Source organism: Passer domesticus, chromosome 4, assembly GCF_036417665.1.
Source record: "Passer domesticus isolate bPasDom1 chromosome 4, bPasDom1.hap1, whole genome shotgun sequence".
NCBI lineage: Eukaryota > Metazoa > Chordata > Aves > Passeriformes > Passeridae > Passer > Passer domesticus.
The window spans coordinates 15,459,896-15,477,822 of record NC_087477.1 but is presented as its reverse complement, the minus strand read 5'-3'; the positions used below and the strand labels follow the sequence as shown (position 1 = coordinate 15,477,822).

The 17,927-nt window shown below is 49.6% G+C and overlaps 1 protein-coding gene and 1 long non-coding RNA gene across 26 annotated transcripts in view; one reads left to right on the top strand and one right to left on the bottom strand.

Moving 5' to 3' along the window:
* The window catches only part of ANTXR2 (ANTXR cell adhesion molecule 2), a 77,854-nt gene extending 62,654 nt beyond the window's left edge, over positions 1–15,200 (top strand). For both annotated transcript variants that reach the window (XM_064416325.1, XM_064416326.1), the window contains exon 17: positions 13,366–15,200. In XM_064416325.1, the coding sequence (XP_064272395.1) occupies positions 13,366–13,404 (39 nt within the window). In that variant the 3' untranslated portion in view covers positions 13,405–15,200. The remainder of the gene's footprint in view (positions 1–13,365) is intronic.
* Positions 1–17,927, bottom strand: part of LOC135298584 (uncharacterized) — a 250,881-nt gene that overhangs the window by 43,822 nt on the left and 189,132 nt on the right. The window lies entirely within an intron of this gene.

Here is a 17,927-nt window from a genome sequence, read left to right as displayed (position 1 = left end):
TTTTCTGTTCTGTAGTTCTATTAATGAAGGCGTGGTGAGAATGTCCTCCCAGAGAGGTACCCCAGGGCTGGACAGGTAACACAGCACACCTAGTGCTGTGGTACAGGAAACCTCAGCCTTCCACAGAAATATTTTCTTGAGTGTTTCCTGCTGTCATTTCACACCTAACTTCTACAGTCCTCACTTCAGTAAGACACCAGGAAATGACCCACTGCAGCGCTGAGTTTTTGGTGCAGTCACATTGAAAACCCTCTTGGATCATCAAGTCTGGCCACTTGCCCAGCACTGCCAAGGCCACCATTGACCCATGTCCCCAAGTGCCACATGCACAGGCCTTGGAACACTTCACGGAGAGCATTGTGTTCCACCTACAGGAGACCATACACAGATCACACAGGCTGTGCCTTGAGCACATCAGAGGTTTGCACTAAGCTCTCCTAACTTACCAACCATCAGTGAAGTGTAAGTCCCTCGGTTTTAGCAGCAAAGGGATGTTTGTGTGCTCCTCTTTCCCTGTTACCCGTTCCTTTCTCCCCAGCCAGCCTCTCCAAAGGCTGCAGCTCTGCACAAGCGCAAGCTGGCTCTTTGTAGGGAAGCCCTGGCTGAGTTTGTGTGCTCCTCCACAGGGTGGAAGAATTTTTTTCCACTCACTGCCCCACAGGCAGGGCCCATGGCAGGGAAGTAGCCATTCCACGAGCTCTCCTGGTCTGCAGGGGAATGTGCTTCCACCAGCAAAGCTGCTGTGGCAGGGCTGGCGGCCGTCCCAGGGGGGCCTGGAGGCTCCCAGTGCTCCTGTGAATCTCCTGCTCAACATCTGCATGCTGACATGTTCTACTTAAGGGGCCTTTTGGCATCTCTGGCATTAATTTATAATGCTGTGGCAGCGGGGCTGCAGCACTGCTGGAACAGCCTTTACTTTAGAAAGACTTTGCTCTGGAATCAGACTGGAATCAGTGCAGAGACTGACCACATTCCAGATACTCTTGCTGGAATTTTTGGTTTGTTGGATTTTGGTTTGTTGAATTTTGAATTTTTGATCCTGATTGTTTGGCTAGATTTTACAAGTGTATTTTCTAACTCTATTTCCCAGTATCTTTACATTTCACACGTACTAATGGAGTGTTACATGACACTGCCAGATTTTGTGCACCTTCCTGTGTGAACTGAGCTGCGGTATCAGTCCAGGAAAAAAAGGGCTTGCATTTGTGTACTTGTTTGGCAGATGCAATTCACAGAGTCTGAAACCTCCTCTGGTTCATGCAAAGTTACAATTAGAACCAGGGGGTTTTACACAAGCAAAGTGGGCTTAAAAGGGCCGTTTATGTCAGTAAGGCCTTGTAAGGACCAAGGACAGACCAGCTGGATTGAATTTTATTACAGCTGGTACAAGGCCCCTTACAACATGCGTGGGTCATTTAAAAATTTTAGAAATCATTTAGCTTCAATCAGCCCTTCATTAACTGCAGTTAAATGCATGTAAACCATTTGAGGACAGTTCACAAAGCTATTTTTACTCATCTAACTACACCTGTTTGAAAATATAATTTGAAATATGCAATGAATTACAATAATTGAACCTGTGTTTCATTTTTGCCAGAGAATTTTTATTTAGAAGTTTCTGATTTGCCAGTGCAGGCTTTGGTTCTGTTGTGCTTTCAACTCCAAAGAGCTGACATGCTCTTTTCATCAGTGAAAGGATGTAGAAAAGGCACCGATCTGCCCATGTTGCAATTAAATTCAGGCTTCAGTCCATGTGTGGCTGCAGCTTTGGAAGGTAATTGTGCACACCTCATTGCTTTTTAGTTCTGAATGCTGCTGTGGTCATTTACCAGGTAATTCCAGAGACAAGGTCTAAATTATCAGCGATTTCATAAAGTTTAAAATATCCATACCTAGCGGGGCATTGCCTCCATTGCCCGGACTGTGAGACCAATGTCCTGGGAAAGCCCCAGAGCCCGGCGGAGCGGGGCGCTGGGCAGCCCCCGGCTCAGTCCTGTGTACAACAAACACGGCGTTGCCATGGCAACCACGCTTCATTCGGCTCTGTAATAGCTGTGACAAACCCCGCCACCTTTCCCAAATTCACCATTTATCACGGCATTCCTACACCTTAGCTCCAATTAACCGTTCCCAGCCACTTCCCAGCTCTCACACAGGGATTTTTGTGGGGGCTGTTCCTTCCCTTTGTCCAATCAAACCAATCTGATCCCTCAGGCAGCCTGAATCTCTCTAGGTGGGATAATACGAATTTTTGTCAAATCCCTTGGGACTCTAGTGTCCTCCTCCTGATGGCATTCTCAAATGACTCCTCAGGCAGGAGGCAGCTCAGAGCAAGGCTCCCAGTGACACTGAGAGGGGGCTGTGCTGTGCCCACAAACACACACTCACACACACACCTGCCAGCTGGGTCAGGGCCCTCTGCAGGGTGCAGAGCTCCTTGGGGGAGATCTGACTGTGCCCCTCCCCACGGCCAGTGCAGCCAGGGCTCAGGCTGGGCTCTGGGAGCAGCCCCAGCCTTGCCCCAGGCTCTGGGAATGCCCCTGAGCACACTGTCCCTGGCATGGCCATCCCCCAGCCCCAGGCAGCCTTCCAGGCCAGGCAGATACCAAACAGTGGGGTTTGATAACAGTTCTTGCTGTTTCAGTGCTGCTGGGTGGATGCCCTGTGCTGTGCCCACATGTGTGCCCCCCAAACCAAGCCATCTGCACGTCCATGCCCAGGAGCAAATCTGGGTCAGCCCAGCCGGGCAGGGACCTAGACATGCTGCTGCTTTTCCTTTTGCAGCAGTGCAGCTTCTCAGGAGAGGCCAGGTCAAGTACTACCCAAGTACTCAAGGCCAATTCCTCAATTACCTGGAGGAGCATCCTTCCTTAATTCCAAAGACAACAACTCCATCACCACCTCAACCAGGCTGTGTACACCACCTCTAAGCTCTGGCCAGCCTTATCCACGCTTTAGTGAGAACCAGATGTTCCCTCTCTCCACAGCTCCTCTGAGTTACCTCCCATTCTGAGACTGGCCTCGAGGGTGCTTCCCCCTGCCTGGTAAAAAACTACAGAAACCCAAAAGCTTTGGATAATGAAGCAAACATATTTTTGTGGTGTGGTGTGGGCAATTTTTTTTCAGTCTGCTGCTGCTAGTTTTTAAATATAAAGTATAGCATATGTTTAACACAGAACATATGGAAAGAATGAAAAAGCAAATCTTGAATTCCAAGTATCGTATTCTAAGTGGAAAAGCCTCCACAGTGTGAAAGTGGTCATTCAGAAAAAAAAATCAGGAAGATGTACTTATTACATGTAAATACTTATAAACTCAGTTATTAGAAGGAGAGTTTCCTCACTCTGGGCAGTGTCCAGGCACACACAGAGAGGTGAGTCCTGCTTTGAGAGAAAGGTATGACTCCCCAGCCTTGTTAGGAAGGGTGCTCAGCTCAGGAGGCTGCTCACCACCCCTGCCAGGAGGTCGTGTGCTCCTTCCCTGATATAAGTTAGGCTGAGTAAGGCACCTTATTTTTCTGGACAGACTGACACTGCAATGATTTAATTAATTTCTAAGCCAGATAATTCACTTCTAAATTCTTAGCACACAGTTATGTCAGTGTAAGAACTCTTCCATCTGTATTCCTGTCTGCTCTTCTACTTTGTACCTGCCTGTGTAGGACAGATCAATCCAAACTTTCAGCTGGGAGTTCATGATCTCTGAGTGCCCAGACTCCATCCAATGGACCTGGGTGCTGGGGGCAGTTCAGTCCCACACAGGAACAAGCAGCAAATGCTCCCCTGTCCCATTATTGGCAGGGAGAGCTCCTGAGAGGCCATTTCACACACGAGGTTTTTACCAGCAGAGACCCAGAACCGAAGGCAAATGGATAAACCAGCACAGCCACCCCTGCATTCCCTCCTGCCCCTCCTGGTGCTCACAGAACCACGGCACCGCTCGGGCCCAGCCCTGCCCTGAGAGAAACACCGCGCAGTGCAAAGCCCAGCACTGTCCCCAAACTGTCCCCAGACTGCAGCTGCCTCTTCTCCCAGCACTTGTCTCTCCTCCAGAACACAAGGAGAGGGATGGAGAACTGGTTTGAATGCCACCAGACAAGTATTCTCTGTTATTTAGAGAGAAAGGACTCAGCAGTGGCAGGGAGGGACCCCAGGGCAGGTCTGTGCTCCCCAGTCCCACCAGCACACAGGAAGCTTCAGGTGCCATCTCTACTGACTCTTCCTCCTTCCCCCTTTTCCCTTCCCTCCTTTTGTGTGCAGTCCCAGATAACTGCCAGTCACTTGGCCGGGCTGGCTCACAGAAGGTGCAGCAGGCACAGATGGCACTAATGCATAAATGTGATCTAGTGAAGGGATGCCAGCACCAACCCCCCACAGGTTCCAAGGAACTGCAGTGCACTTAGAGGGATACGGGGATTGGCAAGGTGAAAGCTGAGATTTGCAAGAGCTCACTGTTCCCAAATCAACAACAGAACCCTACAGCAAACGCGTAGATTTCTTTATTAATTTAGCAAATGCACTTAATGCCACCATCTCTGGGTTTATGTGTAACAAAGCCCCTCCAAAGCCCTCACTCATTATACAAATTAAACTGAGCAAAGGAAAAAAGGCAATGGCAAAGGTGGGAGCTGAAAACCAGAACAAACTCAGCAGTCTGCTCTGATTCCCATGTTTTTTGGGAGAGCTTCTGAGAGGAAACATGGCACTGAGGGATTGGGAGTCAGGAGATGTGAACAGGGTCTGGCAGCAATGGAGTAAATTCTATAAATACCCCGTCTCTCCTCAGCACTCGGAGCACACAAACACCCCACCAAATCCCTTTTTCCCATAGTCACTGGTAACAGACATTTAGGAAGAATGCAGAGGGAAGGGAGTAAACTCAGCCTGATCGTGTTTGCACAGGACACCTCTCCTAACTGCTAGAGAACAGGGGCATCTCCATAGGCACATCTGTAGCAGTAACTTCTAATGAGGAAAAAAACATGTCAGGGAATACAGCCTCCACTCCCAGACCCCATTCCCAAGGCAGGAAGAGAGGACATCCCAGTGCACCTGTGCTGGGGGCTCCCAGTACTGTGTGTGACAGGCCAGCCTGGGGGGCCAGGAGGGAGCCCCTGACAGACTGCACCCTGTCACTGTGCAGTCCAGGGATCCTTCACATCCCAGTGCCATGAGCCTTATGCAGCTGCCTTTAAAGGAACTATTCCTGATTTCCAGCAAGGTGCACAGGAGAAGCAGAGCCTAAAAATTAACAGAGCTGCTAACTTAGTGACACTGGCACCTACGGGGGAGTTGTAGCAAATGCCTCGGCAGTACAAAATCAGAGAATGCTGCTGGGGAGTGGGATGCCCAGATACCTGAAAAGTGCGAATTACTAATCCCTTTGGCATTCCAACAAGCCTAAAAATGTGCTGGGGGTTTGTCTGCAGGAAGAAGAGTTTACTCTTGTGGTACCAGGGAAGCTGATGTGGCTGAGGGGTGGGAAACGGCCTGGCACCCGTGTCCTTCCTGGCCCAGTGCTTGGTGTTAGCACAGAACTGTCCCCAGCTGTAGGGCTGGGACAACTGCGTGACAGTGGCATCTAGAGGGCTGCCACGTGCAGTGTGTGTGCAGAAGGAGGGTCCTGCTGGGCTGTCCCTTCCCATCTGCAGAGTCAGAGCCTACCCCAGCCAAGTGGGCACAACCTCAGGGAGCTGCACCCCCCTGCTGCAGCCTTGCTAGTGTTCCTCCTAGGAGCCCCCACTTAAACCCTGCCTACTGCTTCAAACAGACTGACATCTTCCCACAGAATTTCTGAAGTGGATTTTTTTGTTATAGTAGTTGTATGATAACTAGCTTAAAATGATTTCCATAGTGTCCTAAATACCAAAGAACTGGGCTGCCTTCTCTCCTTACAAGCAATTGCCACATGCCAGTCAAATACTGTATAATCCATGGGCCAGGATCCGAATGCTGTGCCAGTGCTCTGTTATGGGCTCAGAAGACATGCCTGGATGACTTACACACCTAAAGCCATAGAGCATCTGGGTCTTAAATGTCTGGGCCATTTGAAGAGGAGAGTCTGTCTTCAGAAAGGCACAGGTTAGAGAGCTGATCAGGAAAAGGACACTGGGAAGTATTCCCAAAGAAAAGGGATTTTAGGAGAGGCCTGAGCTGAGGTCATGACAGACCAGAGTGGAGTTTAAGGAGAACAGGTCTTCTGACAGTTCTGATTTATCTGTTCCTACACCAGATTTCAGAGAAGGATAAATTGCTTTCTTCTCACAGTGGTTGCACAGAGGGGAGGAAGGAAGAATAATGGGAATATTTAACTTGTGGTTAGAGGTGCCGTCCCTAGGAATGCCATATTTTTGATATTCTTTGCCCTCATAGATAAAGAGGGCCCCAAAGCACTAAGATTTGCTAATTTATGGCTTCACCAGGCCAATTCTTGATTCTATGAGACTTGAAGTGTGATGCCTCTATAGTAACAGATTATCTTTCTTTTCTACCTAAGAAAGATGTACCACACTCAGGAAGTTACTTTGAATGCTAACATGAGGAAACTGGCACTAGAGGTCAGGCCTGGTGTCAGTCTGTCTAGAGACCCCCCCCCACCATTAACATAAATGAGGTCCCCATTCACAGCAGGGATTTGTCCCAGAAGATTTGGGAAGAGCTCAAAGAGCTATCTCAGAGAAAGCCTCTCCTCTGTTCTTCCCCACACGCTGCAGTGCTGCACGTGTGGCTCTCAGAGCTTCACCTGAAAGCATGAATCACAGTCCGACCCCGCAGTGTCCCACGGGAGGAGAGAGAGCTGTCCCAGGGACAGCGCCGCACGTCACTGTGGAGATGGCAGGAGACGTGTCCTGGTTTTGGCAGCACGTGCGCGAGCGGCTGAGTGTCGGTGCTGGGCAAGGTGTGCGCTGGGCCGGCGCCAGGACACAGAGCACCTTCCCTCGGGCAGTGCAGCGGCCTCGCTCTGCCTTCCAAGGACTAACGAGAGCTGAAGGAGAAGAGCCCTCCGTTGGCAGGTGCCTGCAGTGGAACTGAGAACATGCCCTTCAGGAAAGGGTCAGACCCTGCCAGGTCAGGGGGGTACTTCCAGAGAGGCAGCAGTGCTGGGAGTGAGGGACGCTCACTGCCAAGGGTCAGGAAGAGTGAGCTAGGGCCCTCACTCCAAAGGATCCGTGCTGGAAAAACAGGGGCTCTCCAGGCCATTTCCACATCCTTTCCTTTTGCATAAGCAATGCTTGCCTTGCATGAGGAAAACAACAAACTCCTGCCCTCTAGAGACAGGAGACCTCCAGCTCTACTGAATAAAATATTTGCCACAACCTCCTTTTGAAGCAGATGCTACAAATGCAGCCAGTTTTATCCTCCCCCAAGGCCCGGCTCAGCAGCTCAGCACTCCCTCCTCCCAGCCCTGGAAGGCCAGCTCGCAGGAGAGGCAGCTTGTCACAACCACTCTCGGTCAAGGCAGGAGTTTATTTGGACAACTGCTGAATACAGCAGTCACGGAAAACTTGGCAAAGGAAAGAAATCCCTTCCTTTTCTTGCTACCCAAACCCATCAGGGCAGGACAGCCAGTGCTGACGCCAGCCCAGCGCCTGCTCCTGCCCACACCCTGGCTGCCCACAGCCCTGTGCCATCTCCATTCCACCTTGCCCACGACAGGGTGCAGGGCACACAGGCTGAGCGCAGGTGACTCTCGCTGGGTGCCACAGACACAGGGAGCTGCAGAGCTCCTGGTGACACTGCGGTCCCACAGGGATACACCCCTGGTGACATGCACTGCCAAGACAGAGCAACTGTGCTGACTTGTCTATATGCCCAGTTCCTAAGTAAGTGCTGCTCGAGGGTAAAAAGCTGCTCTAGTGGCATTTCCTCCAAGTTGCCAGTGCACTAAAGACACCCTTGGCTCCCAGGGCAGCAGCAGCTGTGTGCAGTTCCATGCATGCAGCGAGTACCAAGTGGGTATATACATAAGCACGTATATACATATACACACACACATATATATAAGCACATTTACATAAGCATGCCCTGCCCTCCTCAGTACTCCAAACACACGTCTAAATCACAGGCACTGAAAAATAAAATCTTCCAACCTAGCATCTTTAAACTACCTCTTTGGAACCTCTCCCTGGCAGGTTTGGTTTGTTGCCTTGTGCTCAAAAATACAGCATTTACCAGGTGCAAAACATAGGAACTACTTTTAAAAACAACTTCGTCCTGTGTTCCTGCCCTTTTTTTCCTACAGCTAAAGCAGGTCTAGGGAGTGGAAGGTGGCTCTGAGGTACCTGTAACTTTGCAGCCTTTTTTTGGGTTCCCTTGTGAAACCAGTTCCTGGACCCCAAACGCTGTGACCTTTAGAAGCTGATGTCCAGGACTGTGGGATTGCTGGGAAAGATCATGAGGTTCACGCACACATGCTAAGTAGGCAACATTACATAAATCTGAGGAAAATACACAAATTAACATCCCTTTCCACTGAGGCTGCTGGCAAAATTTGTTAAAGTGAAAAAACAAATTCTTGCTAGGTCCCAAATAACACAGTTCAGTTGTAGTTTGTTTCTTTTCATGATGTTGTTGTTACTTTAGGAGGCCACTGAGCCCACCATGTGGTGATCTTGGAGCTCACCTCAGCTCTATCACAGGTGTTTGAGCCAGGATTTCTGGGAAAAAGCTGCCTCACGCAGCCCCGGGAATGGATCCTGGTGCCTGCAGCAGTAAAGGAGCACTCCTCTAAGGGGTCACTGCTGATGAATTGTGTGACGAACGGTCCGTCCAGCAGCAGGGCATGCTCTGAGGCAGCTCTCCAGGGGGAAAGTCCTGCTCCCACACCATGGCTCAGGGCTGCCCACCGGGACCTCTCCAGGTGCCACCTGCAGAATGGCAGCGTGCAGGCTCTGCCACAGGTGACAGAAGAACTGGCAGTGAATTTGCCTGACATCAGACAGATGTGCTGGTGGCAGCACACCTGGGCACAGAGGAGGTCTGAGTGCTCAGAGCCCGGCAGCACAGCCCTGGGCTTGGTATCAGCAGGATGGGAAGCCAGTTTCAAATGCCCACAACACTCTGAGCTTCCCAAGGGTCTGGGAGGAGGGATTACCACATTGTGGGGGACAAAGAGCAAATGGGAGGGAGATGGTGCCAGCATCCAGTCCATGAGGGCTGTTCAGAGCTGCACAGGATGGGGTAGGTTAGCAACCCTTCTCCTCAGTAAAGAGCAATCTTAAAAAAAAAAAAAAAAGTCCCTTAGTCCCTTCAGCTGTACACTTGTCAGTGGGTATTTATGGGGTGATTGAGTGTTGTAACTGAAATATATCCCAGGCAGCAGAGCCTGGAAGGAGTAGTCAGATTTAATGCCAGAGGGATTTTAGTGCCCACATGGGCCAGGTGACACAAGCTCCAGGGAATGCTGCTTCTGCCACCTCTGGAACAGGGAGGTCACTGAGGGCCCTGTCAGACAGCGTGGTTTGGCCCCGCACAAGTGCTCTGGTTCTGCTCCCACTGCCCAGGGGAAGTGCCAGGATCAATTCAGCAAGGAAAAAGGACTCTAAGGCAGGTGCTGCCAGGCATTGGCACCTCAGTGCCCAGCTTGAATCTCTCCCAGCTTTTACTCCCTCAGAATTCCCTTTTATCGTCATCATTGCACATGAGTGTGCAGGTCCAGAGCACTTGTTATCCCAGTGAGCAGGAGATGGGGAGGTAATGATTCTGAAGAGGTGTGGAAAGCTGGAAATGGCCTGCTTCCTTGCATTAGCAAAGAGGAAGAGGTGTACACAGTCCTGTCTGTTAGTGCAAGGCCTCCTTAGAGGGAGGCAAAGTGCAGGCTGGGCCACAGGGTGTATGTGAGAAGAAACAGAATCAGATAAAGCAGGTTCTTGTCTGCTGACCCACACTGCAGCAGCAGCCTGGGCAGGCTGCCCTGAGGAGCTGTTGGGAGCAGACTGCTTCCTAAGGACAGGCTGTGCTCACAGGGATGTGCCCGTGGGGGGTGGGAGATGCTCTGGCAGTGCTGTGAGGATGGGGGAACAGAAACAACACAACAGTGTTCAATACGTGTCTTGGGAGGGACATTATTCTGAAGCCTGTCCTTCCTCGTGGCCCTGCAGGCACTGATCACAGAGTGCAGGATCAATGCCAAATCCCAAAAGGACCTGTGCTCCTCATGGGACACTGCAGCCGAGGTAGGAGCACACGAGTCTCAGCAGTGGGTGGCAGGGATCTCAGTTCTCCAAGGCCAGGAAATGCCCAAGCTTTTTGGACATTGGGTATCACATGGAGCAACGACTGTCCGGGCAGGACAGCAGTGCCAAGTGCACCTCTGGGAAAAGCAGTTGTTCTTAGTCCTGAGCTAGATGCTCACATCAGCAATGGCATCCACGGAAACTCTTCCCACAGATACAACTACTTGGCATGCTAAAGGAAACATGCAAGGACAAACACCCGAGACCAGGCTGAGCAGCTCAGCATGGAGGCTCAGTGTGGTCACATCCCATCCCAGATCCAGCCTGCCTCACCTGCCCTTTCTGAATTCCTGATGAACACTGGAAGGGCTCCAGAGGAGCCCATGCCGCGTTTTCCTGCCCCTGCTAGAGCCCAGAATTCTGCTGGGATCGCGGGACAGCACTATGTGTCTGCTCACACACACACACACACACACACACACACAGACACCCCAAAGTGCTCGTCATCACCAACGGCCAAGCTCCAGGCCCAGGCTCACTGTCCCAAAGGGATCTCTCCTCCCCTCCTTGCCCACAGAGCCTTATGGGCTTGGAGAGGGACACGATGGGGAGAGCTGCTCCTGCAGGCCCCTCCTGGTGCCTTGTTTCGTGCATTGCCAGGTGAGGTGCTAACCTGGGGTGAGATCCCCTGCCCTGTGAGAATTTCCACCTTGCTCTGTAACTAAGATTCAGTAAGAAATTCAACAACATAAGAAATGGCTTTGATGTAATGTAAAAGAATTCCTTCTTAGGTAAACCCCTTGCCATAGATCTCGTTCTTGTTTTTTGTTGCTGTTCAAGACCTGCCACACTGTTCGCCTTCAGTGCCTCTGGTGCATCTGTGAGCATGAAGGGTACGGTTTTTCCTATTGGAGCTGGTGCATGGAGACAGATCTTATATTCTCTACAAAGATCACAGAATGCACGCATAACTCATTTTTTAATTACTCTCGTGCTAAACCACTAATTTAGTGCAATTTCATACGGACTACATGTTGGTATTGTTAAGGTTTATGAGCCAGTGATTTACAAGGCATGGTACGTCAGAACTCAAATTGGTTGGATTGATGATTTAATTGAGCACAGGGACACAAGTGTAACAGTAACTCCCCACACCGGGGTATCCTGGCAATGCCACCAGGATGAGAATGCATTGGTGAAATTGGTTACATGGAACACACATGTTTTAATTGGGAAGTCCAAAACCAGACTGGTGAGACTAATGTTTAGTAAATAGTGCTTCTACTTAAGCAAATAGTTCTCTCTGTAAAGGTCAGATTAATCAGAAGAAGAATTTAATATTCTGTTTCTAAAAGCTGGTCTCAATGATGACACAGATATTGCTGCATGGGAGGTTTTGAATGCTTTTCGAGGAAGGACTTAGGTGAGTCCACAGCTTTTTCTCCACACCAGTTTGCAGGAGACAGTGCTGGTGGTTACATCACTGAGTTTCTAGTAATGAAAACCTGAAGCTCATATTGGTCTGAAGTGATAAACCCCTAACAAGTGAATGTCAGCCTTTCATTTTCTGCCTGCCTCAGTCTGCCCTAGAATGCAAGTGGTTGAACTTCCCACTTAAAGTGATAGTCTGATTGTTACTACATGTTACATGTCTGATGCTGACAGTGTTTGGAGAGCTGGTGTTTCTTACAGCTCTGAGATTCCCCCGCTCAGGGTGTCTTCCCTGTTGCCAGTGACATGGGCAACAGTCTGCCTGACCACAAAACTTCTTTCTCTCTTCCCTTCTCCATGAGTCATTGAATAAAGAAGGTGGGGGCAGAGATGTGGGAGAGGAGTGGGGAACCAGAAAGGGCAGTGCTTGTTCAAGGTGCTACTCTCTCCCTGCTCTGCCTGGAACCACTTATCCTAGCAGAAAAGCCACGTGGATATGGCACTTGGGGACATGGTGGTAGCCTTGACAGTGATAAAGGAATGATTGGACTGGGTTATCTTAGGAGCTTTTCCAGCCTAAAGGATTCCATTATTTATTCTCTGCATCTCTTCTACATTTATAATACAGATGGTGGCAGCCAGAAGTTCCTATGGTCCCTGTCCCCACCTTTTCACCCATTCTGTATTTCTTAAACAGCTCACAGAAACAGAACAACTGAAACGTTAGGAAACCCCGTGATAAGAACACTGCCCCTCTCGTGCCAGCCAAGACCTGCTTGAGTCATGCCAGATAACTGTGTGCCATCACCCTCCTTGATACCCAGAAAAACTGGAGATCAAACTACATGAACAACAGGAATATGAAACCTAGCCCAAATTTCATTTGGCAATTCCATAATCTCCCATGTTTGAGCAGAAAGCAGTCATTTCCCTCCAGCAGCGCGACTCTTAAAGCAGAAATAAGGATTCAGAGCACAAGAAGTGCTGCCTGCTCTAAAGCCAGCACTGTTCACATGGTACCATCCTTGACAGATGCCCGTGACCAAAGGGAAGGATTGCTCCTGTGCCAGAAAGCTGCTTTGAGGCAGCACACCCTACTCCAAAACCCCATGACCCTGTGAGAGTTTAGGCATTTAAATGAGCCTCCAAGTGAATAAAAACAGTTGAAGATTTCGCTGTTGGACTTCTTTCATTTCAGCTACATGGAAATGTGTCAGGATTCACCTGGACTGCTTTATGGATATGGCATCACAAGAAACCCCTTTTCCTTCTGTGCACAGCAATTTACTGATCCTAAGTACAAGGTCTGTAGATGCAGAGCTAGGGTTATTGCTAAAAAATGCAGTTTCAGATCAGTAGCAGCTCTGCTAACTAACAGTCACATCTATCTGTGCTCACTGCATGAGGACCTGGCTCAGGGGAGATTTGGGGGCAAGATCTGCCTTCCCCATGCTCTTCCCACCCCACGGTCAGATGGGTCTGGGTTTGCTCTCTGCAGCTTGACAGAATTTGTGAATTATGCTTACAGAAGGCCTGGGAGTGTCAGAATGTGTTGCCTGTGTCCTCGTGCTTGCCTAGAGCCAGCATTTGTAAGGCAAATGTGGTGCCTCACTCTGGGTAATTTCCATTAATTCTTAAAAGGTTTTTCATGGGTTTGTTATTTTCCCAAACATCTGAATTTCAATTACAGCCTCCTTCTAGCATCCAGCAACCTCTGTCTGCGTGCTACTCCACCAGTAACAGCTTCTCTCTTCCCTCAGGGCCGCTGTATCAACTTCACCCGAGTTCCCTCTCAGTAGAGGAGAAGAAGCGGATACCAGGAAGAGAGACAGCCACATTGCCACTGTCCTACCCAGCTGAGAGAACCGAGCCCTTCCTCGCATCCCTTGGACCATCTTGCAGCCCAAGCTCCACAGGTTCCTGCATCCCTGCTCTGGGAGCCCGCATTCCAGCTGTTCACTGGTGCTCTGCCCGTGCCTCGGAGAGCAGCACTGCCATGTGTGCCTGGCTCTGTGCGACACCGAAGGGACAGCACAGACACCAAAGATGAGAATGCTTTTCTATTTTTTGTTATTTGCTGTTTTTTTAAGGACTACAGATTCTCAGGACGCAATGCGCTTTTAGCGGCGACACAGCGTTCCTCAGCTGCGGCGGAGGCACGTGGTATTTACACAGGGACTACTCGCCATGGGCGCAGGATAACAATTCCCACCAGGCTAAGCAGGCACGGAGCCAAGTGCCTCAGAGCCATGTCAGATCCCCAACCCTTGCCAGCTCCCTCCGTTGTGCCTTACGGGAACCTTCTGACTGGAAATCTTGTCACTCTAACACTGAAAAGTGCACACGCATGACAAAATGTAGACAGGATGCCTGGAGGTATCAGTAGCGAGCAAGACTTTGCCCTTTAGTTTCTGAAGACACCTTTCTTTCATTATGCACCCGGGACAGGAAGGAATTACTAGAGCGTTATTCCGCGGGAAGACAGCCTGTAAGCAGAGATCTCGAGCCGAGTTGGAGGGACTGATGCTTCAAGACCTTGACACTGTGGCTGGTGGTTTTTCCCCTTTCCTGCATTCACAGTTCAGTAGCGCATAAAACATCATCATCTATAAACATACCTAGCAGTCGTAGGCTTGTGTATTTTTTTTTTAGATTAAAAAAAGCAGTAGCCACTAAGCTGGTATCTCAGGGTTTTTTCCCCCCGCAAATCTCCAAGGGCTCTTCAGCGTCACAAGCCAGCAACCCTCTTTGCATGAGAATTTCAAAGTTTAATTAATATAATTAAAGGCAACAGCAAGCAGCAGCCTGTGAAGATTTTGCTCATCTTTTTTATGCCTTTTGACATTGAATGACCTATTACTGTATGTGCGTTCCTCAGTGGCGGAGGGGGCGCCGAGCATTGGGTACGATTCCAAGTGGGAAAGACCTCTTTCCATCAATTCGGAAATTAAATTTATGGGAGTGCTGGCCATCACCAAACATCGACAATGTATGTATTATAATTTTTTAGAAAAACCAGTGTCGTGTCACGTCGACGATGCCAAATTATGTTAGCGTGAGCGGAAACACTGTGGGGGAGGAAGGAGGGAGCAGCTGAAGAAAAAGGCTCAAATGATCCAGTCACTTTCGATACTGTACTTCAGAGGCAGAATGGATATTCGAGTCGAAACCTGACAAAGCGCGCCCGCTTTGATGGGAACTGGTATAGACAATGACCAGTGGCTGGGTCAGTGGGATGTCTCTCTGCGAGCAGGGAGGCTTATCAAATGACACTAAAAATAAGTTCAACAACCATCATGTTGGAGGGGAAAAGGCGAACATTTCACATTTGGTGGGCATGAATGTGTGCAAGATGGAAAGAGCAATGCGGAGCATCCTGGGCTAATTATCTCCTTTGTGCTCTTCATTGGAATCGCAAGGGACAGAAACAATTCTCTTGGTCCATGTCCAAATCCGTGGCACTGCCCAAAGATGCCTTTACATTTATCCACTCGCTTACATCTTCTGCTTGAGTTTATTTATGTCACTGGTAGCCTCATCAGCAACAGCCATGTCTGCACATTAGACTATAAATAAAATTATTATCTAAGTTTCAGTTATTATTTCCGTCTTCTACTCCTCCGTGGCCTCGGCATCATTCACACAGCTCAGACCTCCGTTTTCCAGTGCCATGGTGACCCGTGGTACTGACTTCCAGAGGCAGCCCACTTTCCTGTGTGCAGCGTGGCTGGGAAAGCTGCCACAGCCACACCCAGGGGTCCCAGCCACCCAGGGCTGGAGAGAACCTTTCCAACACCACAAGGACGCTGATCGTTCCTTGTGGAGCATCAGCCACACAAGCAGAACCACTAAGTGCCCGCAGCAACGCCCTGTTGCTACAGAACCACAGCTTGGGTGGCACTGGCCCTGGGCTGGGGATGTTTGACCCACAGAGCCCCACCAGCAAGCCCTTGTCTGAGCTGAAGCACCTGAATAAATCTCTGTGCAGTCTCCAGCCCAACGCAAGACCGAGAGGGAACGCTGGGCAGGTGTGCCAGACACAGGTGAGGTCCTGCAGTGCTCCTCAAGGTGCATAGGCGGCACAGCTGGAAGCACTGAGCTCACCACATGCTAGGTTAACACACACTATCAGCTCCCTCTCACTTTTCCTTCATTTTCCATGTACACATGACACATTCCAGGGTATCACTGGAGCGCTGGCTTGTGTTCTGAGCTGGGCTGTGTAACAGGACAACATGCAGATGAAGAAGGTTTTTCCCTTACAGTTATCTGCTGCCTCTCAAAGAATATTTGTAAGCAACTGAGACACAGAAGTACAAATACACCGACAATTTTTTCTCCTTTCTGCCTGTGCCCACTGAAAACCATGAAACGAGCGGTTCTTCACAGAATTGCTGATCCCAAGCAAAACCACATTTCGGGTCCCTTACATGGTTTTTCCCTTTTAACTGGCACAATATCACAGAATGTTACACTTAGCATTTTGGTGCAGATAATATCTGAGAGTTTACTTATTACACAGTGTGGAAATGTCTGTCACGAATAATTTGGGGGGCAAGAGACATAGGGTGATATAAAATCCACTGATTCAGATGACACAAATGAGACTTCCTTGGCAGAAGTGCTCAGGATGCCTCAGAGAACTCTAAAGAGCTGTGTACAAAGAGCCCAGCAATGCCACCAAGCAACCCCAAAGTGCTCCTCTCACGAGTGAGGCAAGGGAGAACTCATGGGAACAAGGAGATCCTCGATATAACAAGGCTATGTTTATTCTATACATTTTGAAAGTAGCAGAAATGAATTGGCTGGAGTCAATACAAACTAAAAATTAATTTTGCCATGTTCTCTTTCAGTTTTTTGATTTAACAAGAACTACAGCATTTGTCAGGCATGAACCTGCTGTTTGTAACCCAGGGGAGCTGGGTCACACTGATCCAAGGCGAACTGGAAGGGAATTCTGAGTGCTGTGATGGAGGCTCATCCTGAGCCCTAGGCACTGCAGGACAGCCCTGGCTGGCTGGTTCTAACTCCTGTTGGGGATTTTCCTGCAGAAAATTTCTGAGCTACATCCCTCTTCTTCTCATCATCCCTAAGGCAACACCACAGCTCTGTGTTTCACACACTGCAGTTTGTTTTACACCCTTGACTTGGCCTTATCACACTGGAATGCTCCCATACAGGAGTGCATTCCCATTCCTGGTTGTGCTGGGGGTTTAGTGGCAAAGATCAGGTTATCTTTGACCCTCCCCAGCAATGGCACCTCATGTAGGTCACCATGGGTTTGCAGCTCTTTCCCGGGATTCTCACAAACTCCCAAGACACAGACTGCCCTGTTGTGATGGTGACACCAGACTGCCCTGGTCACTGTTGTCACCTTACTATGTCCTCATGGTTTGAATCATACTGACATACTCCAGGGAAAAAACAAAGGTCAAAGTTCTAAGTAGGGGAGGTTTTGTTTTTTCTTTCTGCTGTTTCTCCTGCACATGTAGGAGGAACTTGGGAATTCTGTATTATGTCATTTCAGACCAAACCTCCCTTTCCAGCTGTGGAAGAAGTGGCTTTTTTATTGGTCACAATTCAGACTGCAGGGAAAGGTGAAAGAAACCCGTGCTATAAATGAGAGAGAAATCCCCAATTGATTGTTGGTCATTGAGTGCTGTCTCATGACAACAGGAACCGTGGCCTGCTGCAGGACAGGTGTTTCCTTAGTTCACTGGGAAGCAGCAAAGGCACCAGCACCGCTTGCCTTTGGAGTTCAGCTGAGGGAACCTCTCCTTCACTAGAGGAGCCAGTGAGAGGAAATTTGGGAGCTCAGCCCTGCAGTACTGGGAGGCAGGACCCGTCAGTGACCTCCCCTCTATGCGCTGCTGGGCATCCAAAACAGGCATGGCAGTGTGGCCCTGGGAGCAGGATGGGCACAGCTAACAGGTACCTGCCGCAGACTCAGGAGGGGCCAGAGCAGCGTCCCCTTCCCGATGCCAAAGCGAGGGGCTTGGCTCTCGTCCTCACCCAGAGGAGCTGCACCAGAGCAGGACCCAGGGCAAAGGTCCTCAGGTGGCCAAGGGGGTTGGCACAGCACTCCCAGGAAAAGCCACAGCAGGGGCAGCGTGCTAAGCAGAAACTTCAGAGGCTGCAGTGAGCAAGTCAAGGCAGTGCTTCATCTGCTAAAGAGCAGCTCCTGAGAACCTCTTGTGCTGTTACAAAGTTAATGTCACACTTTCGAGGGAGGGCCTTATTAGACCTGGCATGTCCTATTTTACTTCACAAATCTGTTTTGCATTGGCTCAATTAAAATTGTTATATATTTTTGGGTCCTGTG